Here is a 23,624-nt window from a genome sequence, read left to right as displayed (position 1 = left end):
CCAATACAGTGCATTGTATGATGTGGAATTTCAAGTCGCTGTATTGGCAGCCCACGCTCGGGCGTTGGGAGGCCCTTATACGAGCTGGAGTACCTTAATTCTGGGTTGAGTCGAAGCAGTCGAAGCCCGTCAATCCACGTGCAACAGTTCTGCAGGGGCCCTGGCTAGTCAGCTTTGTTTTGAATATATATTATGTTGCTCAAAAAGTATCAAAGTGATCTGAAGCGACAACTTAGGTCTGAGGACATCATAAATCTGGTAAGGACAGGCCATCTTTGTTTAAGTCAGTGCCCATGTTTTGTTAGTACGTAAGCGCCTGGCTCCGCGAAATACTTTGCGAGTTCTTTCTAATGCGATTCCACAGCAGATTCTGTGGGAGACTTATTGGCCTGTTTTTGGTTTCGTTGAATTGAGAGGTCTAGGTATGTAAAATGTGTTCCTCAGGCCACATAAGCTCTTGAAGGTTCGCACAGAAGAGGATGCGCCGACTGGAACCCTAAGCCTTGATGTTGATAACGCTGCTTTGTTGAGGAGTTTGTGATCGTCGTCATCTGATCATTAGTGGAGGACACTAATGGTTCAGAGTCCACAGAAACTGTACGACTGAGGCTTCATTCTGCACGAGCAAATCAATCGCTTTATCGTACTAGGCGACCATTCATTCATGCTCAAGCTCTCAAAATTTTCAAACCTCAGCTCCTAGCTCTTTCTCACTAACCAGGCTCATGTCACGCGCTAGGAGAAGGCAGCGAAAGCACTAAATTATTCCGTACTCACGAAACAACAAAGATAGGAGGTGAAGGATTTTTTAAGCCCAGAGGAATGTAAACATCCTAGAAGTTTTCATCTCGTCGCGACATGGCCGATGTTGTCCAGTTTCTCCACTAGTAATGTGATAGACATTGAATGATTGCTGTCAACCCCTCTTTTACAGATATTTTATTATGGGCATTATGATTAAATAAAGGGCACGCCAATTTCAAAGCATACCTAACAAGTTTGGCTTCGTTTCAAGATTGGGTTGCTTCGTAGTCTCAAGGTCTCTCGAACCAAGTGTAGATGACCCCCAAAACTCTAAAGCCGCGCTGTACGATTCTGGAAGCTCCAGACCGCGTCGCCTGAGAAAGTCTCCAACTCCTCGACATAATTATTCCACAAATTCTCTGAAGTCATAGGTGCAGTGCAATAAGGCTCTACCCCTGTTTCCTCCACCAATCTTTCTAATTCTGGAAGCACTGCATCTGCCGCTTGAGACTCCATCTTGCGCTGTTCTTGGCGGGTGAGGCCTCCCTGCTCAGAAAACCAAGCGGAGCATTCGCTGATAATTCCAGCTTGATACAAGGCTCGCAGCTTAGGGTCAATACCAACCTCGACAGCGGCTTCCATTGCCATCCGATATCCAACAGCTCGAACCAACGGAAGAGCAAGAGGAAGAATGCTTCGGTTGAAAGCCTCACTCCGATGTTTATTGCCAAAGAGTTCCATTGATTCCCTAGCCTCCGCAAATAAGCCTGCTTCGTGCCGTGCTAGAGCACTGTTGGGGTCTTTGGGCGGTGGTACCTGGTAGCGGCCAATCAGAAGTTCACTGGCAAGCCCTGTTGAGTGAAAAAATTAGCTGGCGTGCTTGCCTCAGATTAACTGCAATACGATATACTCACGGATAGCCAAGACTCTCACATCACCTTCGGCCGTTGCAATCGCACGGAACTCCAACTAGAGAGGTGCGGTTAGCATATATGCAATATCCTCTGGACGAAGAGAGTGGCTTACCTCGGCTTGGAGAATTTGATTACGGTCATAGTATCCGTGCCAGCCGCAGCCTTCATTCATAGATTTAAGGCTACTCTGGAAGTGATGGGTTGTAACTGCTTTGAACGCTGTTGCGAAGGCATGGCGGACCCGCGGATCAGTGTTCTGGTCACAAAATCCCATTCCAGCGTGAATCAGGAAAGCCTGAAGAACATGGGCTCTTGCAATAGCGTGAAGAATAGGAAGATGCTGGGTACGGAAGTTCATCACAGGCATAGGCTGCCCATCGTGGCCAAGGATGTGTCGCCGGAGACTGAATTTACTGGCGTTGTAAACACCCATTTTGATGAGTGGAATACACCCACCAGCCAGAAAAAGAGTCCCTGCAGGCATGCGGTGGATGGTAGCCAAGAAGTTATCACGTTCATTGCGTGACTCTTGGAGTTTACCGAGCAGGGCGGAGGATGGCAGCTGCACGCGGTTAAAGTAGGTTAACGCGTGATCAATTGGATTTGCACCCGGACGAGCTGGAAAAGCTCTGAATAACCATAGTTGTTAGTCTCAATATATATAGAAGTTGATTGGGTTAACACGTACTTTGAGGTAACACCAATACACATCTTAGAACCATCTGACATGGGAACGAGGAACGGTCGCACTCCCCGATCCTCTCCATCAACAATGAGTCGAGCAATGACGACTGCAATAACAGGAAGGCCACTGCGGACAGTATTCGGTGGCATACATCTGAAATTGCAGAGCATTAGTATCGAATTATATAAAACAGGTTCCATGGTTTCTTACTTAGCAGCAGCCGGAGACGGTGTGTGTAATTCAAAGCCGCCATTGGGTAAAAGAGTCGCGGTCGTTTCGAGATTGCGTGCATCTAGGCCATGTCCGAGCTCGGTAAGCATGAATTGTGCTCTGAAATAGGTCAATCAACTGCAACAAATCTGATGTAATCCGGGAATTAACTGGGAAACGCACGAGATATCGAAATTTATCGCTTGCTGGATAATGAACGCCAATTGGGGTTGCGTGTCGGCAAAAGGAGCAACTGTGCCGACGAAAAGATTATACTGAACGCTGACCAAATTGATTGCACCGCCATCCATTGCGGTGAGCATGTCTATATGGAGTTTCCAAAACTTTGGGGTTGTGTCCACAACATCCTTCAGCGTCAAGTCTTTCCCGTCACAATTAGTACGATACACCTAACGTGCCAGCTGTAGCAGGAAAACTTACTGTATGCACGTGCTAAAGCCCTTGCTCTTCGATATGTCAGTTGCGTCTGCTCCTCAAGAGTCAGAGCAAGTGATGCAGGCTTCATTAATGCCGACCGCGCCAGTTCCAGAGTCGGTGACGGCGAGTGCCATATTTCCTCATAAAGCGCACGGCACTCTGATACCACAGCTGTGTCTAGATTTGACAGCGGCATAATGGATGTTCGGATTTCCAAAGATGATGATATTGCGGCGGGGACACATCATGGCGGAAGGGTTTTATATATCCTTCTCGGTTCGCATGGCCTGGTAGAATATCAGGGGCTGAGCTGAATAGTCTCCACTTTGAGGATACACTAGAACTGTGATCACAGATAGTTGAGCGACTGCCCAACGTACGGGTAATAAATGCCGAATGCCCGGGCAATAATAGCCGACGCCCCACCGCCCAGACTACATGAGTATCCTATCAGCTGAAGTGAGTGCCAGCAGCCACGTGTCTGGGTGGCTTTCATTGGGATTTAGACTTGATCTGACAGCAACGGGCTGCCTGAACTACTCCTGGTTCTTCGGAACTAATCGCTGAGCTGGCATACAAGCAAAAGTTTAAGCCCGGCGGTATCCGTATCAGCGAGACTGGAACGTAAAATAGTAGCTGAGGCTGAAGACAATCCAAAATAGATTATGCTGGTAATCTCCCTTATGACATAAATCTCACAAATATGCTAGTGCGGCTTTGCAGCAGGTGGTGTGAGCATGCGAATGCCCTCATCAAGAAAGTATGTCACTAGTCATATCTGAGTAGTAGTAATACTCGCAGGCTATATAACCTAGCCAACACCAACAATTATCTAAGTAAAAAGCATTTCAGTCATGACTAAAGGAGGACCGAATTTGCTATTCGTCAAGAATGAGAAGATATTACTTCTCGTAAGGTTAATTCAGCTACTGGACGAGGCTGTGCTCTCACAACAGCACATGAAAAGAAGAAATATACGGGGGGTTTTGGTAACCAAATTTGACTCAGAGATAATAAGGAAACTCTGAGTCCTCAGCAGTGGAAGAAATTCAATCGGACACCGAATAGTGTCTGAACTGTAAACAAATGGTACAGCTAGATCTTTTAAAGATATCACCAATGTGGAAAAATGTGGACACACTGGGTCTTGGTTCTCATAATCAATGGTTCGTGGGCTAATTGTTAATCGTATATTCGAGAAAATTAATCTGACAATTGCTAACGCAATCTGGATATGGCCTTTCTCTAGTTCCTTGGCATTAGGCCCGTAAACGACTGTTTCCCCCTAACCGACCCTACCTCGACCCAAAATAAAGCCACGCCAACGGGAACTTCCTCCGACAATCTTCATCCTTATTTGGCTAATTCAAACGTCGGGGATCGTTCTTTGATTGATTATGGACTCGAATGTCTGCCAAAGTCCCATCATGAGAAATAAATCTGAGAGTTCGATATTTCCGTGTAACTCCGGCAGGAACACTATGATTCAAAAATGAGGGAGAGGTTGGACGAGACGTGATATCTCTGGGAAAGGTGAGGCACGGCTCGACTACCTCGCTTGCGCTACAGGATTGAAGGATTGCTCTACATTCTGCAAAGGCGCAAAGCGCTTGCCTTTCGAATGTTTGTGCCAACTCTCTGATACAGAAACGATGATGCGCTTCCTTTGCGTTTTCTAAAGGTACTGCAGAAGAAGATAGAGTAACACAGTGGGAGTTCTACGGAATGTTTTTCTATATGTAGATGACAATTGTGCAGCATTTGTTCCGGAAAACCGTTTAGTAGATGAGTTATGGATCTAGGCCGTCGACCCAGACTACGTTGCAGACACTGAAAACCAAAGCCGAGGGATATTTGCCCAGGCGTCTACTTTGGAAGTTGCAATAGCCCTTCCGTTAAGGAAGCGTGAGGTGTGAGGCTCTAATGGATTGTATGTATGAGAAGCCAATGGGAGATCCTTTTTGTGGAATATATATACAGTTCATGTTTCCAGTGTAGGTAGGTATAGGTCAAGAATTTTATATATCCTCCGTCTATCAGAATGCTACTTGTACCCTTCACCCCAGAAAAGTATCTAGAATCTTAGGACAACGAGAAGTATCATCATTCGGAAAGCGCAGATAGCTGATTACAAACGTGGAAAATCGTTCCAATACAATATGCGCCTTCGGGTATCAGCCCTTGGCATTCACCTTTCTTCGTGTTGAGGGCCGGGTTCATCTCGTAAAAGCAATCCAAGGAGACCCTTCTTCATTCGCCATGTCTTGAAAATATTTCCCATTATTTTACACCCATAATTATTGCTGGTATCTGGCATTCCAGTCTGATTAGGACCTGGAGCTTCCAGCCCAGTGCCATGTGAAGTAGAGATAGTGTCCGCAGTATTGGAGGTAGAGCTACGAGCAGTAGAGGCAGTCCTCGTGACCCCGCACTGCATACAGTAATATGCTTTGTTTTGACTAGTCTTGGTGTAAAAGAGTGCATTAAAGCAAGTCAGCCGGCATGAGTTCGGGGAGACTAACAGGTCCGAGCAATCTTCGTTCGGAGAAGGGTTTCAAGAATAGTGATCTTGAACAGGCACATCGAAAAAATGGAAATATCAACACATGAGTCATTGCCAGTAAATTCAAGGTAGTATTTCTTGTCAACGTGTTGCATAAGTTCTTGGAAGCCTCGATTCCTGAGTCAAACGGAGCATCGCAAAGCTGTGATGTATCGGGGTGGCTCCATCAATCATGCTAGAGGTGCTGTTACTGATCTTTTTCCCAGCCCCGTCACGAGATTTGAGGTTCCCTTCCGCGAATCATATCTTTCTCGCCTCAGCTAAATGATGGAATCTCCCTGCTTGGATCTGGTGAGATAGATGCAAAGTTCAACGCACATTTGACACTGGCACAGGCGTCGACTCGAGGACTCAAGCTCCTTCGTCGCTCGAAGAATTTGAAGGCAACTTATTAATTGGAACAGCGATTCGAGATCCAGTGACCGGCGCTCTAGACTTATTACCCGGGACATGGCTGATTCTACATACGTCCGTTGTTAAGGATATCTGATTGCGGTCTGCATATTGTTCCACTTAGGTCAGAGTAGGTATTTGCCGATCTACTATATACAACAGGATTGATATTTTAAAACCGAGTTTACCATTTTCACACAAAATCAACATCATGGCATATTGAGGTCTTATAGACTAGGTGATAGAGGTAAGAACGGGGTGAGAATTGAGTGAGTGGTATTACTGTAGAGAAAGTGGGAGACCGTTTCAAATTGACTAACCGAGAAGCTAGCTATTCACAGATTGCGTTGTTATCGCATTTCTAACTTTGGGTCTCCAGCTTCTTGCGAAAAGCTTCTTCTTTTCTAACAATCTCCAATGGAAGTGTTTGCCCAATGCCGAATAGGATGAAGAGCGCCCACTTCCAACGGAATGGATTGATCAAGACAAGGAACACGAACCAGTATAGCAACTCCGTGTACGTGAAAAAGTCGAATGCTCCTGGCGGTGCTCCTTGCTTCATCCAGCGAGTGAAGTCTATCCAGGTCTTCATTCGGCTCTCTGTAGGTTGCGTGAGTGGATCAGTCAGGAACATGAGTAAGAACCGGGTATAAATTCCGATATGAATATTTCCTACTGTTCCAATGGCGTTAACGTAGGTGCTGTTGTTGGCGCAAATGCTAAGATGTTTGGGAGGGAAAACTTGGAGATACCAGTCAGGAGGGGAGTAATTCTCCTCAAAGGAGTCGTTGGGAAGGAACGAAAGCGAGGGGCGTTTGAAACCAGTTGCCATAATAATGATATCGCCCGGAACGACCTTCTCGCAACCAGGTCCACCCTTGGGTACCTCCTTTGATCGGTGGTTGAAAAGGATACCGTTTTCTTTCACTGACGAGATGTCACCGCGTAGCCAACGTGCTTTGCCCTTTCGAATAAGCTTGAAGAGATCAGAGTTCGCCATAGGAGTCGTGGTGAATAGACCGCTCTCCGGAGCAATATCCTGTAGGTCGCGATAGAAGAACTTGTGGAGGAGCCACTCGGGTATCCACGCCAAAGTGGTCTCTTCTCCCCATATGTTACAGGCCAGCAAGCTTTGTACAAGGATATTGCGTGGAATGATCCATTTGTCTGAGCGCGAGAGAACGTCGATCTCGGCGGCTCCAGAGTTGACTGCGAATTCCAGTGCCTCAATAGCGCTTGCACCGCCTCCAATAATAAGAGCTCTCTTGCCTTTGATGTCCTTGCCGTCGAGATCTGACGAGTGGCAGATGTCACCCTTAAACTGGTCTTGATCGGGCAACCCAGGCATTTTAGGATCTCCACAAACCCCGACAGCTGTTATAACGCCGTCAAAGCTTCCGTATTTCTCTGGGTGATCATTGATGACCCACTTGCCAGACGACTTTGCTTTTTTGATGGATGTAACCGGTGTACCGAACTCAGTTCGCTCATTCAACCCATATCGGTTCCATAAATCGACGATCTGGTCGCGAATTTCGTGTTGGGTTGGATATGCGTGCTTGTATCGCACGGTCGGGTGAAACCGATACATGATGCTGTTGATTTGCAATGCTGATGTAGAGTTCACGCGCTGTTGACCATGAGCGACTGGTTGAAAGAGATAGCGGTCCATTGACTTACACTCCAAATACCCCCCAATCCCTTCTCTTTACCTCGTGCCTCAAAAATTTGCACCTCAAAGCCATGGCTGACGCAATGCGCTGCTGATGAGATGCCCGTCAGGCCTGCACCAATAATAGCAATTCTTCTTCTTGGCAGACCCTACAAGAATGTAGTACAACATAATCAGACTCGTGAAATACTTGTAGTTTTGATTTTGATGTCAAATCTTACCTCGAAAGACTTCGGCCGGTTCCATGACGGTCCGAAAATCCACGCAACGAAGGTTTGGGAGATATAATAGATTACCGAAAAAACATAGAGCAATGGGTTCGTGATGAACAGAGCCAGCAGTGATTGAGCCATGGCCTCGCTGGGGAGAGTTTTGACATGTAAAGCAAAAGGTGAGATTCTAACGGAGCACATCAATATAATCAAGACGAGCTTCTGACTAAGCCATACCTAAGAAAACAATGAACGGAATGACGTTTCCATACGATCATCACAGTTGTAGTTAAACCAGTTCGTACCGCCATGGATGACGTCACAAGGGGTTTCCCTAACCCCACATATTCATGTGATAATCATGTCAATTCTTGGCCTTCGACCCCCACGCATGTCGCGGCCAACTATGAACAACGTACAAGGCTGGGATTCGCAATCACCAAAGTTGGCATCTCCAGCTTCCACCAATTGAATAGATGCTCTAACTCAATACTGTACGTTTCTCAGGGTCTAGACTGATCACAAGCTTGCAACATAACATTCATTAATTTTAAAAGTCGAATATGATATGTTCCCTGGCGCTTTCTGTTCCAAGTGCTAACCTAAGGTACTTTTAATGTCGACTTTTTCTGTCGCATTCAGTCAGAGTTCTGACCGGGCTAGTATCTGCACAGACAAGCCTTCTTATTGGCCTGAACGCATATACAGTAGTAGCGAAAAAGGTACATTCATTCAGCTCCACCTAAAGATAAGCGTCTTGTAATGTATCACATGTTGGAAACTTAGCTTACGGCAAGCAATCTCACCGTAGTTGAGGCGTTAGACCAGCAGCTGGAGTACGAGATTAACTCCTACAGGCTACGTAGTCAGATTGGATGCCTCGGCCAATGCTGATAGACAATCAGATCTTAGAAGGGGGTCTTCTCTACTGTTGTCTCCGGAGTTTTAATTTAACAAGCATGACTTGCAACATTTCATGGACAAATGACTGTTGATTCGCGGTTCAAAATATTCCTGTTTGGCAGGATCAAGCCGTTTAAAAGGTGGCGTATGCTCGATACAATGTCAAACCAGCGTCAGTCGAGAATTTCAACTCTGCGTCAATGGCAGCGAAGTAGACGCTCCCTTCCTTTAACTCGTGGAAGGACCCATCGCTCACAGCCATCCCCCCGGAACCTTGAGTTACAACCAAAATGCTGGGGCTTTGGATTACGCGATGAGCTTCAATTTCCTTGGGACGCAGGGTGACGCCTAGAACATTGAACTCGCTAATTGGAGGCGAATATTCAGTAGTCCGTCCTTTCAAGCCAATTTGACTTGTCTTCTTTTCAAGCAAAGATTCTTCTGGGCTGTGTGGTTTAAATGAAAGAGCTTCCGCAAACAAGCCAACATCATCACGATCAGGTCGTGGGCAGAAGCCTGTGTTTAAGACATTGTCTGATCGCGCCATGCACTCCATGATGTCTCCAGATAGGTATGCATGGATGCTATCAGCCGGGACACATACTGCCTCCCCAGGCTGCAAGATCATGTAGTTCATTAGAAGTGTAGCGACTAGAATTCCATTGTCCGACGTGGGGTATTGCTCGTTAAGTCGACGGAGAAGTGAAGTGACTTCGTGATCATTTCCTGATGTGACTTTGTGGTCATTTCCAAACTCAGACAAAGGACTGTTTTGTAGTTTTGTGACTATGTCAGACACAGCCTCCGGGGATAAACTGAGCAGATTCGTGCAGAGCTGTCGTAATGTCTCGTCATTGAACTCAGTGTGCTCTGGCACCAGTGACTCCAATGGCTCCATTCGCACAAGCTCAGCAATGTCGGCGAGGGGTTTAAATCCAACAAATGCCTCAAAGCGAGACAATGCGATCGCGATCTCAGGCTTGTGATTTGTGTCGCCGAACTTTTCCGGGTTTTTCTTGTGCAACTGCTCGGCCAAAGCTTTGTCTGGATGGATTTGAAGAGGAAGTGCTTTTGCAAAAGACAAAATCTAGTGAAGATTAATCATTGGCGTGTTTACCCATCGTATAGTGAGTCTCACCTTCGGGAGGAAAGGTATATCGGCGCCGTATCTACTACGGCAAATTGACTCTCCGACAAGATCGGGATTCTTTTTGAGATGCTCTAAAAGCGATTCTCCTGTAGCACGAACTCGTGATGGTACAGTCGGATATGTACCCATCCACATCTTTATGATATTAGTGCCTATATGGATCAATGAGGAAGGCTACTGACCTCAGAATAGGTCTCGGAGTCGTCCAGCTCTCCTGCATCAGGCATGTGTGACCATAATCTACCCGCGAGAGAATCTTTCCCTAATTTACCCCATGGGTCATGCTAAATGTTTCTTAGAACTAGGCCAATAATCTCTTTTCGCGATGTGTCTTACCTTGCATTCGCAGACAAGTTCCAATACACCGTCCGCCATATTTTGGGCAAGTGAGTCGTCAGTTAATGATATTCGCCAAATTTCGTGTTACTGTCGTCGAAGACAATAAGATGCTATTTCACGAAAGGCTTTCTTGCTGGATGAAATATAATACAAACTCGGTAACAGGATCTATTACATATGTCTGGCGTCATTTGCCGTTTTCATAAGCAGGTCTCGGTAAGCCGGACCATCATTTGTCGAGAAACTTGATATTGGTAAATTAAATGCGGTCGGTCTTTTTAGGAGGATTTACCTAGATTTGAGATAATATCATTGACGGGTTAAAGAATCAACTTGTGGGTTATTAAATTACATCACCCTGATTTGATCTTTCCAAACCTGCCATTTCCCATAACTCACTACTAGGAAGTTAAAGCAGTCACTGATCTAGATTTGTCCCTGTCATCCAAAATTATCAAAAGGGAAAAGCTTCAACTCTTTGGGCTCAATCGTTCCTTGTTAGCAGTTGCCACGAGTAGCAGGCTGCGTTCATGGAGTGAGTAGACCCACAATCCCGCCAAGCCTGGAGGCCTGTCGCATGTAACGTTAGGAAGCTGTTTTACACGTCTCGAGGCCACGCATGTAAGACACTGAAAACATGATAATTGATCCAACAAATGGTCGGCTTCAATGGTCGGCTTCAATGGTCGGCCTCATCCAATTTTCCTCTTGACGATTCAAAATTGCCTTCTCATCGAATTTTGAGCCAATTGTATTATGGTGTTGAGGAAAATGGGGCTACCAAAGTCAAAGAGTATCAGATATACAGTACAGTAGTATGTGCAAAAGGATCGATATTTCTTTGCATCCACTCTTGTTTAGCATATCCCGAAATCGACCGAACGAGCCTTTGACGTCATGTATTAATCATTCAATCCTATGTGTATTGACTCGCGAATTTAGAATGTGTATGTCAAAACATTTCTGCCCAAATTAGCAGGAGGGACTTGAGCGTACCAAGAAAGTCCGGCAAGGTGGACCTTGGCCCCCTCTGTCCCGATGTGACTAACTTGCATATTCTAAAATGAAAAGTAGTAGCCAACCAAGATACTTGAACCAGGAAGTTATAGAAAACTTGCCAGTCTTTTAGCAGTTCAAGACGTCATACTGACGAGAGTGTCCGCTCTGCTCCAAAAACCGCTTATTATAGAAAGCCAGGAGAAAGCCATCCGAGTAGTCAACAATTTTATGTCGGATCTAAACTAGTATTTCCTGCAAAGATTATCACAAAAATGCAACAGGAAGTGGAAAAGCCATCCCGGGGGCCCCAATCCCAATTCCAGCAGGGTAAGCGGACTCCGTCGAACATAACAATTATCCCCATACTCAAGAGTAGCATAGGCCACCAGATCCCTGTTGAGCATCACAAAAAGCCTGGCTTACAGGCTGATATGGAGAATCCCAAGCCCACATCAAGCAAAATACCAACTGAAGACGGCGGATATCAGACCTACAAGGCGGCCGGCAAGCTGTCAGGGAAGAAAGCAATCATCACTGGTGGCGATTCTGGAATTGGTCGCGCCGTCGCGATTCTTTTTGCTATGGAAGGAGCGTCTAGCCTTATTACGTACCTTCCTGAAGAAGAAAAAGATGCGGTAGAGACAAAACGGCGGGTTGAAGAAGTCGGACAAGCCTGTCATTGCTTGGCCGTTGACCTCCGCGATAAGAAGAACTGTCAGAAAGTGGTTGACACGGCGGTTGAGACCTTAGGTGGTATTGATATCCTCGTCAATAATGCTGGGACTCAAACAATGATTGATGATATCAAAGATCTGGAAGAGTATGTTACTCCATCCTTCTATGAATCTTACGCTTTTACTAACATAATCACACAGGTCGCAATGGGAGAGCACATTTGACACTAACATTCATCCTATTTTTTATCTTTCGAAGTACGCACTGCCTCACATGAAAAGCGGCTCTACGATAATCAATTGCGCTTCCGTCAATCACTACATTGGCCGACCCGATTTGCTGGACTATACTTCGACAAAGGGGGCAATTGTTGCTTTTACTCGAGGATTATCCAACCAGCAGGTTAAAAATGGTATCCGAGTGAACTGTGTGTGCCCTGGGCCAAGTAAGTTGAAAAATTCTCTTGAAGGCTATTTCAATGCTGATCAATTGTAGTTTGGACCCCATTGATCCCGGCCACCATGACCACTTCCGCTGAAGAACAATTTAGTGGCACACCAATGGGTCGTCCGGGACAACCCAGCGAGGTCGCAACTTGTTTCGTCTTCCTTGCAAGCCAAGATAGTAGCTTCATCTCTGGTCAATGTTTGCATCCAAACGGAGGGGTTGTGGTTAATGGTTAAATCTCGCTAATCGTTTTCAAACGACTGGGAACTCACAACAAGATTGGCTCAAGATTAAATAAGATCCTGATATCATTGGAAAATCAAGTTCCATTCACGGTCAACCTTTGAAATACTGCTGTAGACTTCCGTAGAGCAAATTGAAAATTAGTATGTTATGCTGGACGATGATGCATCTCATCGTCTTTTATTCCTTTCCTTTTGAATTTTCGAATACTCGAATCAAAGTGGAGGCGTCAAAATGATCCCCTTCCGTGCCTTCCTATGATATGAGAAGGCGAATGGAGATTGCAGGAGATTCTTGTTTATGGCACGACGTTATTTAGACTATTCGCTCGTCCCGCTCTGACAATCCCGGTTTTCATATAGGGTCTATGTATACTTCACTGGTGACGGGATATTGCCTACTTCTTCCCAGATGTAGCGAAAACGAACGTGAGATTTCTATTATGGGACGGTACTCAACCCAACACTGCAAAGAACCTTCACATTTCCTTCCTCGGAAGAACCGAGCTTAAGGGAACCACGGGTCCTTTGTGAATGAATCAAACCACATGCGACGGGTATTCGGCAGGACGTTTAATTGAATCCATGATTGGTCCTTGCTTTACATATTGGTCTTGAGGTCTCTATGATTAATGAATGGTACGCAGGGACTTCTTGTTCACCTTTCAAGTCGTCTTGGATATACGCACGCTACAATGAGAGGCCCACGCGACGTTATACTAACTCGTTAACTAAATATGCGGACTCAAACCCCTTGAAAATTTCCATAAGTATGTGGCCTATCTGAGCTCTGCATCTCTAGAAACGGACATTCGCACACTTACCGTGAAACTCGAGTTAGCGCCATTTGCAGAGATGGGTCCATGTCTCACCTGCTTCGAATAAACATGGATATAAGCCTATTTAGGAGACGATGAGACAACCAAAGAAGATCGTACTAGACACGCTATACTTATAAAACTGTAAGCCTCTTCTTCACTCACGCAACTATGAAGCGCATATTTTCCCCAAATTTAGCGCTGCCAAGGCTCTTCTTGAGGCTGCTGAAACACGTATCTTGCTTTTCTAAGCGGAGAGGGAGAATTTGTGCCTCAAAGATGCAGTGGCAAAAGACGGCGCTCCAAATGATAAAGCGTACGCATGACACACGGCCTGATTTTCTTTTCTGCATTTAAGCCTTTTAAAATTACGGAATAGTCCTGCAATTTTCCTGTGCGGCTCAATATCTGGATTTAAGAGATCCTCGAATCTCCACAGTGATACCGGTCTCTAACCGATCGTCCCCGAGCCCTGCAACTTCTCCAACTGAACAGTCTCCAAGGCCTTCACGGACCGTTTTGCAATCATATTATTGCGTGCTTTCTAGACAACTAGCAAAACTCTTCATGCGCGATGCTCACTACATTAGCGCAGCAGTAAGCATAAAATATATCGCATATTCTTACTAACGTTTCTCAAGTGCAAAGATACCGTTCACTCGGGGATGTAGGTTGTCATGAATTTGGCGGTGAAGGAATAATCATAGAGTTGTTTGGTTGAATTTGAATCTTGCGAAAATCCCTTCCATAGCATTATATGCTGTGGAGGTTTAAGCCTGCACGTCTACCAGTATCTTACAGTGCTCGTCCTTATGCTCAAGTAATGTCTTGAAGCCTTTCTCCACAACTTCATCAAGCGTAATGCGCGAGGTAATCATGTCTTCAGGTCTAAGTTGGCCTACTCGTATATTAGCCGAAGTTCAGTAAGATGAGACCATCCAAACACCTGGAAAGGGGTAGAGTATAAAGACAAAAAGGGTATAGTTACCGTCATTCACCGCGCGGATCGTATCCAAAAACGACGTTTCGTCATACAGCGCCGCTCCCACGTACCGAAGCTCTTTGTACATCAGCTGATTTACTGGAATGGAAGGCGGTTTCTCCCAAACAGCAATGTTAACAATAGTACCTTGCACCCGACAAGCGGGTATAGCTCCGACCAATGCCTTCTCCACACCCGCAGCGTCGAAAATAACATCTGCACCGACACCACCCGTGATCTCACGCACGCCTTGCGCAATGTCGCCCTCTCGTGGATCTAAAATATGCGTTGCGCCGTACTTCCTGCAGAGGCGTTGGCGGTTATCCATTAATTCAGACACTATAATGTTCTTCGCTCCTTGCAGCTTGAGGACCTGCACGACGCTGACCCCAATAGGTCCGCCTCCAACGAGCAGGACGTTATCGCCTGATTTGAACGGCGACAAGCTAACTGCGTGCCAGGCGACGGCGAGTGGTTCTATAAGGGCTGCAGCTTCGAGGGATATGTTGTTTGTGATGGGGTAGAAGTGACCGGCTGGTGCGACGATCTTTTTGGACAAGCCCCCCCGTAGCCTGGGAAAAGCCATCAGATTATCACTCTCTTTTAAATATTGTTAGACCTCGGGATGACTGAGTAAGCCTTACCGCTTAATCCAATGAATCCAATATACTCGCAGCAGTGTTCCTGACCTTGCTTACAGGCAGAACATGTTCCGTCGAAAATAGTAGGGCGCACGACGGCACGCTGGCCCGGGGAGAGATGTGTTACACCGTCGCCAACTTCTTCGATAATGCCACCAAACTCATGGCCCATTGATAGAGGAAATGTCGAGCCCGTAATAGAATGAGGTGTCTGGGGTATCAACACCGGGCCCCCAATATATTCGTGGAGATCTAAAGTTGTTAGATCGATTTTGAAGATTGTTGAATGTAAAGAACCCACCGCTTCCACAGATTCCAACATAAGCTGGCCTCATCTGCATATCATTGATTTAGTACTGCAAACAGTGTCTGGTATTCCAATGCGAACCTTTACTTGACCTTTGCCACAAATTGGCTCTTCAATTGCATCTACACGGATATCGCCCGGTCCGTGAAAACGGGCAGACTTCATCAACGGCGCACTATTCAGCGTCGTGTGCAGTGTGTCTCCCGACTGAGTCGTTGTATTCAACATGCTGGCTGAGTATGAGCGCATAGGCCGTATCAGCATATGGTGAGCTTGAGCTTTTACTGAGAGAAATTTTAATGTCTTATCAGTTGAGTGACGTTAGGCCGTTAGGAAGACGGTATCTATATGGGCGTGAAAATAGGGGAACGAAATACGTTTGTCTTGATCTAACGATGTGGCAAGATCGACCGGTACAAGTAGAAAGCCATGACATCAGAGATCTTTCGAACATCATGAGAACTAATCAAACGAGGGACCAGGGTCAAGGATGGCATGTGAAACATTAGAGAGATAAAATGTGTTAGACGTCATCTATCGTGATTTCAGCTATGGGCGTATTATACTCGCTTCGATTGATGAAGGGAACGGGGTAACTGAGCCAACCCTGGGTTGAAGGCTGTCATTCCGTCGACTGCGGGAAGATTCCCAATTGGCTGGGTATATGAAGGAAGAGTAATCTATCGCCACTTTTTCTTTAGATGTTCCATTCCAAATATAGACTGGGATTCTAATTGGGGGAGGGGGGTTACTTGAAGACACGATAGACAGCTTCGATCACAAAGACAAGCCAAGTCCGAAGGCTGCGTAGTTGGTGTCATATTTGGCGAGACCGGTAGTTGCAGACTTCAGCGCAAGTTGGCGTAGCAAGGTAGAACGTACGGGGACAGGATTCAGCTTCCCAAGGGTTATTCGAAACCTGAGAGAGATTAGCATATGAACAGGCTTAAAACGCCACTACCATATCAACAAATTCACGGACAGAGACCAATCAATTAAGATGCCATACATCATCACTTGACTTGAGGTTGATTTGCCCAGAAAAGAATCCACCAATGAGCAGCCAGCCGTGTTGACATCACAGCAGAGCACTGAGGTATGATGGCAGGGTCGGGTACAAGACCAGCCACTCAAGAGCTCTCTGCGGGCTTCCTCTGCTCTTCTACGAAGGCACGTGCAATCAAGTCCGACCCCTCGTTGCGGCCAAGCAGCATCAAGTCATTACTTCCACCAGTTAATGGCCTGGTAAGCCTGATGCGGAAACACGATTAGCCATGGAACTTGCTAGAAGAACACCACCACCAGTCTACATCTGGTATAGCGCAGAAACTGCAGCTCAGATTGCAATACGGGGTTAATCTTGCTCCAGATTTCGAGGGATCATCACATGATCTTGCTTCAGTCAGCAAATATTGGAAACGTTAACTTAGCTCTTAATGGAAATGACGTCACTGGGCTGTGTTTGCCTTAAGCGTAGTACCTTCCTGGACATGGAGTCATTGCAGTTTGCAGGTTGCTTTTAGCAACAGCGCAAGGTCATGATCTCTGTGTATGACGTCATATGATATCTTCCAAGGAGTTCCCCGGTTTTATTGGGCGCCGATCAAGGCTCCCATGGACCAAGGCAGCAAAGTTAGCCTATCAGACGGCAGCCCACGTCATACAGATCGACAAATCAATGCCCGTCCCAGTTTCTTACTAGGTTCATCTGGCAGTATCCTCCGCCTATTAATTGCCATGATTCTGCTGCTCAAAAAGTTATTCTCAATCAGCTCTACAATTTGATTTGACACGTCGCTCACGATCACGCATCATATCTTCCCTTGCATTTCCAATACCTTCAACATGCTCAGACGAATCCCAGGCCCCACAGCACGATCTGCCAGACAGCACCTCCAACCCCAGTCTCGCTTCATCAAACAACGTTTTCAATCCACCGCCTCCAATGCGGCACCGGGTGGCAGTAATCCTGCTCTAATTGGTGGTCTTGCTGGTGGAGCTGTCGCCTTTGTGACGGGATACACCTGGTACCATTTCTCCGGAGCCAAGACGCTCGTGAATACTAGCAAGCAGACACAAGCATACATCGAGCAGGCCAAGCAGAAAGTTGCTGAGAAGACCCCTGAGCCAAACGAAGCATACCGCTGGTTGCGGGATACGGTCAAAAGCTATGCTGCCTTCATCCCTGGCGCGCGTAGCTACGTCGACACCGCATTTGACGACCTGGACAAGATCAGAAAGGATCACGGACAGGAATTTGATGAGGTGGTCAAGAATGCATATACTGAGTTGAATGCACTCCTCACGAAAGAGGGATTGAACACAGACTCGGCGGCCAAGTCTTTGGGCGTGCTACAAAAATATGCAAAGCAATTATTCGACCTTGCTGGCGACGCGGCGGAGAACGTTCTCGACAATCACCCTGAGATCAAAGAGAAAGTCGGTGGTAGTTTTGATCGTCTAAAGGAGATGGGTGACACTTATGGGCCCGAAGCGAAGGAAGAAGTTAATCGAACCTGGCAACAAATCTCCGGCATCGTGCAGCGCGGCGCAAGTATCGAGTCTGCCGACGAGATCAAGAATCTAATTCAAGAGAAGAAGACCAAGCTTGAGAAGTTAGGAGATGAGGCATGGCAGAAAGGTTTCAAGGAGTCCCAGCAATACCTTGAAAAGAGCCCCAAGCTCAAAAAATTGGTTGAAGACAATGCAGATACCTTGAAAAAGGGTAGTTCCAAAGATCTTTGGGGACTTGTCAAGGAGAGCGCTTCTTCTGGGAAGATGGAGGATGTGGAGAACTACATCAAGGAGCAGGCTACTCAAGTGAAAAGCAACTTGGGCGATTCGAGCGATCTGGATAACTGGTTGAAGAAAATACCTGGTGGTTCCAACATTCTTCCTCAGTTGAATTCACTACAGGAGATCGCGCAAAAGAGGGGCAGCGACGCGGAAAACGTCCTAAAAGAGACCTTCCAAGAAATCCAGGATGTTTTGAAGAAGCGAAAGGACCAGGTGGAGAAGATCGCAGAGGAAGCCAAAGAAGAAAGCAAATAAAGTTGGTTTCAATTACCGAGAAACCTATATGTACAATAGCCAGATCATCAATGCATTCACGGCCTCACGGCGACCATGAAAGCGTGTTAGCCCTAGACATATATTATTTGTATTTATAGATTCACTATCACCTGCATTGCCACCTCAAGTAACTTCAACAGAGCACATATTTGTGGCCGAGTGAAAAGCAAAGAAAATATAGGAATGCGGAAGAACACCACATGTGAGATTAATATGGCTATCGCCCTTTCCCCTAGAAGGTTTTTCGGCGATAGAGAGGAAGGTTATCGAATGGTGATTTGACTCATCAAAGACACATAACAAATGCAAGGATGCGGAGGTGTGTTTGAATATGGATTTGTATACATTTGGGGAATATTGGCAAATAAAGCGAGAAACATTTGGGGTTAATATTGATTTCAAGTATCATTGTGAACCAAGCATATACATTGAAACACTCCAGATAAGCGCCAATACTGTAGTGATGTACAATCACCTGTCAGGCCCCGCATCGATTGCCAATTAAGATTCTTCTGTAACCATCAGGGCTTGTGAACCCTCGCGAGCCAGTCATTCGTTTTGGTATTTTCACAAGGTAATGTCCGGTAGGGCCCCGGAGCGAAACCCCGAGACCCTTGGAATGCCAGCCGAAGAATGTTCAGTTACTCCGTTTGCCCAGGTCAATGGGAGCTACAACGTTTGGATGTGAGTCTGTGGTTGAGAGGAGTCCAAGGGAAGAGAATTCGACAAAGGATACGATGGGTCTGATTCATTACTTTCGTCGGCGGTCGTAAACATCTAAAAGGGGTGTGGTTGTGGAGGAGTCGGTGTTAGGTGCTTCTGGGTGACACGGAACATTGTCGTACCATCTGACATGGATGACGCTGTTTTCGGTCCCCCGGTGACACAAGCACTCTCCCAAGGTCGATAGAAGATAAAAGGCGACGTGGTCGGAAAATGTCTGAGCTAAAAATGGCGACAAAACTCCATGCGAAGGTCAACACGCGATAAGCAGAAGAATTTGCATCCTATCTGAGCGAATATCATTTTGGGGGGATTTGAGGGCAAGGCATTGAGCTTCAACGGAATAAATAACGGCTATTAAGACAAGCGAGCGCAATGAATTTCACGGAAAGTGGCCCTATAATGAGCCACAACTAATTGCGGAAAAACTCATTGTCGAAGATGAAGACATGAAAACAGCAATCATTTGAAACCCTTCGTGCGCAGAGAAGCCCTTCGCTGCTCCCTTAAACGACGCTCGGTTTCCATAAGTACATTTTGTATGGACCTCCCTGCTTTTGATCTTGGTTCGACTCTATCATCATTCAGAAGCTCAGTCGAAGCCGCCTTAAGTTGTTGACGGTAATCCCGGTTTCGCCCGTTCAGATCTTTGGTTATTGTAACCTTTTGCGAAGCGTCAGCAGCAAAAGTAGGATATGATGCTGAACGTATGACTGAAACAGTTGGAACCAATTTAGGGACTTTATTCGTCGATGATGCTCCTTGAGAGGCACGAGGTCGGTGGGTCATAGTGTAGATGAGATTCCAATTATCAGTGCCAGCTAATGAAGTGTGGGACGTAAAATTGCGAGTGCTCAAGGACACGGCGCGGCATTTAAACTAGGCCACCGATGAAATGAGTGAATTATCCATGGTTCTGATTGGTGGGTTGCTGTCCATATCTAGTTGGCCCTCTTAACTCATCATGACGTCTGATGCATGAGGACTTCAGCAAGGAGGCCGGTGGTGGCGCAATTACTATCTTACTACTGTACAGTCGCGAAATGGAATGCTGGAAACCCCAATATATTGCACTTTGAATAATACTTCTTTATTTTCCGGTAAAATTCCTGAGGTTCTAAAGTATTACAAGTTGCGCTCGGACATGTAGATCATGGCTGTAGTCGAACATGTAAATCTGGATACATGCAGCAAACTACTAACAATAACTATCATTCTTTCTTGAGAATCTACTTCTTGACTTATTTCGTATATTACAAGCCCCTTACATCCATAGACGGACCAGACTTGCGCTTTGCAAAAAGCGCAATCAAAAGACTGATCAACAATGAATAACTAAAATGCGAAATAAAAGAGCTCAATCAGCGCGATTCATCGTTTAAAGTATTTATATGGATTACAAATTTCATCTCGAATCTTTACTTACTTTTTCCCTTCTCGTTATCACCAACATAAGCAGGCGACTAACTGCATATACGCATATACGAATCCGATGGACTTATTTTTAATAAAAGCCATCCTATCTATGTAGTGAATACCAAAGTATAAACATTGAATACTCAGCGAATAGAGTTGTCTAGATCATGTAATTCAAAAATGAACAGTACATTATTCAATGATACCGATATCTAAACCAAATACTGATGGTATTCAACCTCTATACTACGCTATCATAGCCATATTTAAACGAAATAAACCATACATCATGCGTTATCCAATTGCTATGCTATGTAAGGCAAGGCTTGTTATAAGCAGCAAACATATTAGAATTTTAATCATATAAAATTTCGCAATGTCACGTCAGACAATGCCTCAAGGGTATGGGGCTAATATAAACCGACAGGTTAAGCTAGAGACTGACTCACTAAATGACGCCAAAACTAAGTAAGTATACTATCCATTTGCCGAACACTACATCTTTTAGCGGACTAAAACAGAGCAAGCGGACAATACAAACAATCACGAAGTAGGCACTAGTGACACCAGCAGGGCGGCAAAAGGAGATTTGGGGATGTTCCCAATATTTATAGCTGCACGGTATCTAACCAGGAGTCTATGCTACAGCTAAAAGTTCGGGTTCATTGTAATGGTGGCCCTACCGATTGAGGTATAGTCGATGAAAAGTCGACTAGGCGTCATTAGCTGAAGCTCATTATCTTTCGCCACCTGGGGTAGTCCCCCTTCTACTTTATTGGTTACGTTAAAATTCGAAAGTATACATATTGTCTCATGATAGCCAACAACGCCAAAGCCACGCTCATCGGTATGTTATTGGGCTATAAACAATTGGGTAGCGCAAGGCCGTGGTCTTGGATCCAGATGCCAATCGTCAAATGTTACTCAAATATAGTTTCGAAAACGAGAGCGTCGGCAATGGAAGATAAATATTTTCTTCGCCTTGCACTCGAAAGCTAAGTTACTCGCCTGGATCTTCCAGGGGCTTTCCACTATCATCCAGACGTTCGCTTTCCTCGTCAATCCCGCTCCATTTAGGGATACTATCGTGGATATCCCGCAACCGATATTCATAGAATATGTGGCACCTTATCATCATTATTAGACGTAATATCCCAATGAGATAAGAAATGATACTTACGATGGTAAAAACGTTTCAACCCGCTCCCGTTGCTCCTCCGGTGAGCTAGAAAAGTCAATCAATTGCGGAAACAACAGGCACATGTTGCGCCCTTCATCCATGATCGGAGTCCGACAAACAGCGCAAGAGACTTTGGTGGGTGTTTGATATTTGGTATTCTTTTCTCGAGCTGCGTAGAATGATAGACCGCTCGTTCCGTTGTCAAAGCGCACGTCCTCTTTCGGGAAGATGGCTGCCCATTGGAAGGGTGCGCCGTGCATGACTTGGCATCCGCGACAATGGCAGAACTTGGCCTTCAACGGTCGCTCGCGTCTCAACTTGTATGATACCTTGCCACACTGGCAATGGGCGCGCCACTTTACCTCGCCGAATTCATCCAAGGGCGGCCGGGAATACGGCGGGCGATTGCTTGGATCTTCGTCTTGGAAAGTGTATTCAAGACGTTGCTCGAGGGAGGGCTGGGAGTCAGGGCTATCGCCAGATTGATGCATACGTTTAGTCATACTGACTGGTGAGCACTATTGCGCTATTGATAGGATGGTGATGCGTATTCAGACAAGATCTGAATTTGAGAACCTATGGCTGGTCGAGTGCCTTTGGGGCATATTGTATTTGATTTATGGTCATGCGGACTGTTTCCTTGAGCAGACCTGCTTTCAGGAAAATCAGCGTCGCGAACCTTGTTTATTTTCTTTCGCCAATGAAAGCCTCTGAATCCCGAGCTGCTATGACTAACCTGCCCTGTATAGTATCGGTAATGTTGATGTCATGACTAGCAATATTGCTGGACATATGTGTACTATGTAGTGACCGGCCGCAGTTCTAAAGTAATTCAGGGAAAGGCCTACCATAACCACGTCGCAATTGGCCTGGTAGGTAAGGATGATGTTAGTGATGGGGCAATCAATGTCACTATGATGAGGTATGTAATGACGCGGTTGCTGAACTTACTTATGTGGCGATAATTTCTTTATGCCTGAGGCCAGACAAACCTAGAATTACAAGTGGCAGAGTACCGCAGCAAAACCCACTTATTAGACCGTTAGCTTCCATGTGAAGAGATCGCAGAAGAATAATTATCTGGGTATACTGAATCACCCCTCTGCGCAATGAGGCGAGAAATTAGACGGGCCAAAGAACGGGGTCCATTCCAAAGCAAGTTGTTAAGAAAGGGCGATCAAGTGAAATTACTTTTTCTCAGCGAGTTCTCAAATTTGCAATTTTTAAGCCAATAATCAGGTAAAAAATATCAATAATTACTATGGAACGTTTTTAAGTCAGTATTATCAGCAAGAGAAAGCAAGTACGGCATATGTCTATAACCTATTGATCAACATGTATATTACCTAATGGAACTACTAGATAGGCAGCACAAATTGACTTGATGGAGGGTCTGGGAGTTTACGTACTAGTATGATCGTGGTATCTGTCTCAGCAGATGAGAGTAACGCCCATAGTCTCGAGTAGAATTTATCATGGTATGTTTCCAGCAGTCGACCAGCCACACAATGTAAACGTTGAGGAAAGCCTCATCGAAAGACGTAGACCCGAAACTCCAAAAGAGCGACACCTAAGAGATTTTGGATGGATAGTCACATCAACATGCTGGTATGAGATATTAGTTGACCGGGAGAGCCTTCTGAGCCAGTTTGTTCGTCTGCGTTAATGCGAATCTCATTGACATCCCTTGGGAGGTAACAAATTGTACTTAGTCCAGCCCAGAGCGGTCAATCCAATTTCACTAGGCCTAGATTCACCATGGGAAAAAATTGGCTTAGGTTTCGCAATTTTCTCTGCAAAGATCTACCTGACGCTTGGCTCGGACATCGTGACCCTTGGTAGGTGTCTGTACTAGAAGAAGCATCATGAAAACCGGTCCCGGTGGCGAAAACAATTCGG

General features: G+C 45.7%; 7 protein-coding genes across 7 annotated transcripts; 2 read left to right on the top strand and 5 right to left on the bottom strand.

Annotated features, from left to right (window-relative positions):
• Nucleotides 1–1,074: 1,074 nt before the first annotated feature.
• On the bottom strand, nt 1,075–3,166 carry N7503_000018 (putative acyl-CoA oxidase; the record flags this gene model as incomplete). Its single annotated transcript, XM_057059579.1, has 7 exons — nt 1,075–1,595; nt 1,659–1,713; nt 1,771–2,287; nt 2,347–2,496; nt 2,554–2,673; nt 2,737–2,921; nt 2,969–3,166. Coding segments are annotated over 7 exons (1,746 nt in total), but the record flags the coding sequence as incomplete, so codon positions are not given.
• Nucleotides 3,167–6,308: 3,142 nt separating this feature from the next.
• On the bottom strand, nt 6,309–7,972 carry N7503_000017 (flavin-containing monooxygenase; the record flags this gene model as incomplete). Its single annotated transcript, XM_057059578.1, has 3 exons — nt 6,309–7,577; nt 7,628–7,768; nt 7,841–7,972. 3 exons carry the CDS (start codon nt 7,970–7,972, stop codon nt 6,309–6,311), a joined length of 1,542 nt encoding a protein of 513 aa, XP_056926501.1.
• An 895-nt stretch (nt 7,973–8,867) lies between these two features.
• On the bottom strand, nt 8,868–10,259 carry N7503_000016 (uncharacterized protein; the record flags this gene model as incomplete). The annotated part of the gene is made up of 4 exons (XM_057059577.1): nt 8,868–9,821; nt 9,873–10,019; nt 10,067–10,168; nt 10,221–10,259. 4 exons carry the CDS (start codon nt 10,257–10,259, stop codon nt 8,868–8,870), a joined length of 1,242 nt encoding a protein of 413 aa, XP_056926500.1.
• Nucleotides 10,260–11,494: 1,235 nt separating this feature from the next.
• Nucleotides 11,495–12,580, top strand: N7503_000015 (uncharacterized protein; the record flags this gene model as incomplete). The annotated part of the gene is made up of 3 exons (XM_057059576.1): nt 11,495–12,042; nt 12,098–12,342; nt 12,393–12,580. The coding sequence occupies 3 exons, from the start codon at nt 11,495–11,497 to the stop codon at nt 12,578–12,580; spliced, it is 981 nt and encodes a 326-aa protein (XP_056926499.1).
• A 1,594-nt stretch (nt 12,581–14,174) lies between these two features.
• On the bottom strand, nt 14,175–15,199 carry N7503_000014 (2,3-butanediol dehydrogenase; the record flags this gene model as incomplete). The annotated part of the gene is made up of 3 exons (XM_057059575.1): nt 14,175–14,302; nt 14,393–14,986; nt 15,031–15,199. The coding sequence occupies 3 exons, from the start codon at nt 15,197–15,199 to the stop codon at nt 14,175–14,177; spliced, it is 891 nt and encodes a 296-aa protein (XP_056926498.1).
• Nucleotides 15,200–17,179: 1,980 nt separating this feature from the next.
• Nucleotides 17,180–18,385, top strand: N7503_000013 (uncharacterized protein; the record flags this gene model as incomplete). Its single annotated transcript, XM_057059574.1, has 1 exon — nt 17,180–18,385. The coding sequence occupies one exon, from the start codon at nt 17,180–17,182 to the stop codon at nt 18,383–18,385; it is 1,206 nt and encodes a 401-aa protein (XP_056926497.1).
• Nucleotides 18,386–21,545: 3,160 nt separating this feature from the next.
• N7503_000012 (GFA family protein) lies at nt 21,546–22,216 on the bottom strand (the record flags this gene model as incomplete). Its single annotated transcript, XM_057059573.1, has 2 exons — nt 21,546–21,672; nt 21,726–22,216. The coding sequence occupies 2 exons, from the start codon at nt 22,214–22,216 to the stop codon at nt 21,546–21,548; spliced, it is 618 nt and encodes a 205-aa protein (XP_056926496.1).
• Between the last annotated feature and the right edge of the window lie 1,408 nt (nt 22,217–23,624).

The sequence above is a fragment of the Penicillium pulvis genome (genome assembly GCF_028828015.1).
Source record: "Penicillium pulvis strain IBT 33274 chromosome Unknown contig_10_segment0_segment0, whole genome shotgun sequence".
Classification (NCBI taxonomy): Eukaryota; Fungi; Ascomycota; class Eurotiomycetes; order Eurotiales; family Aspergillaceae; genus Penicillium; species Penicillium pulvis.
This window is presented reverse-complemented; position numbering and strand designations above follow the sequence as displayed.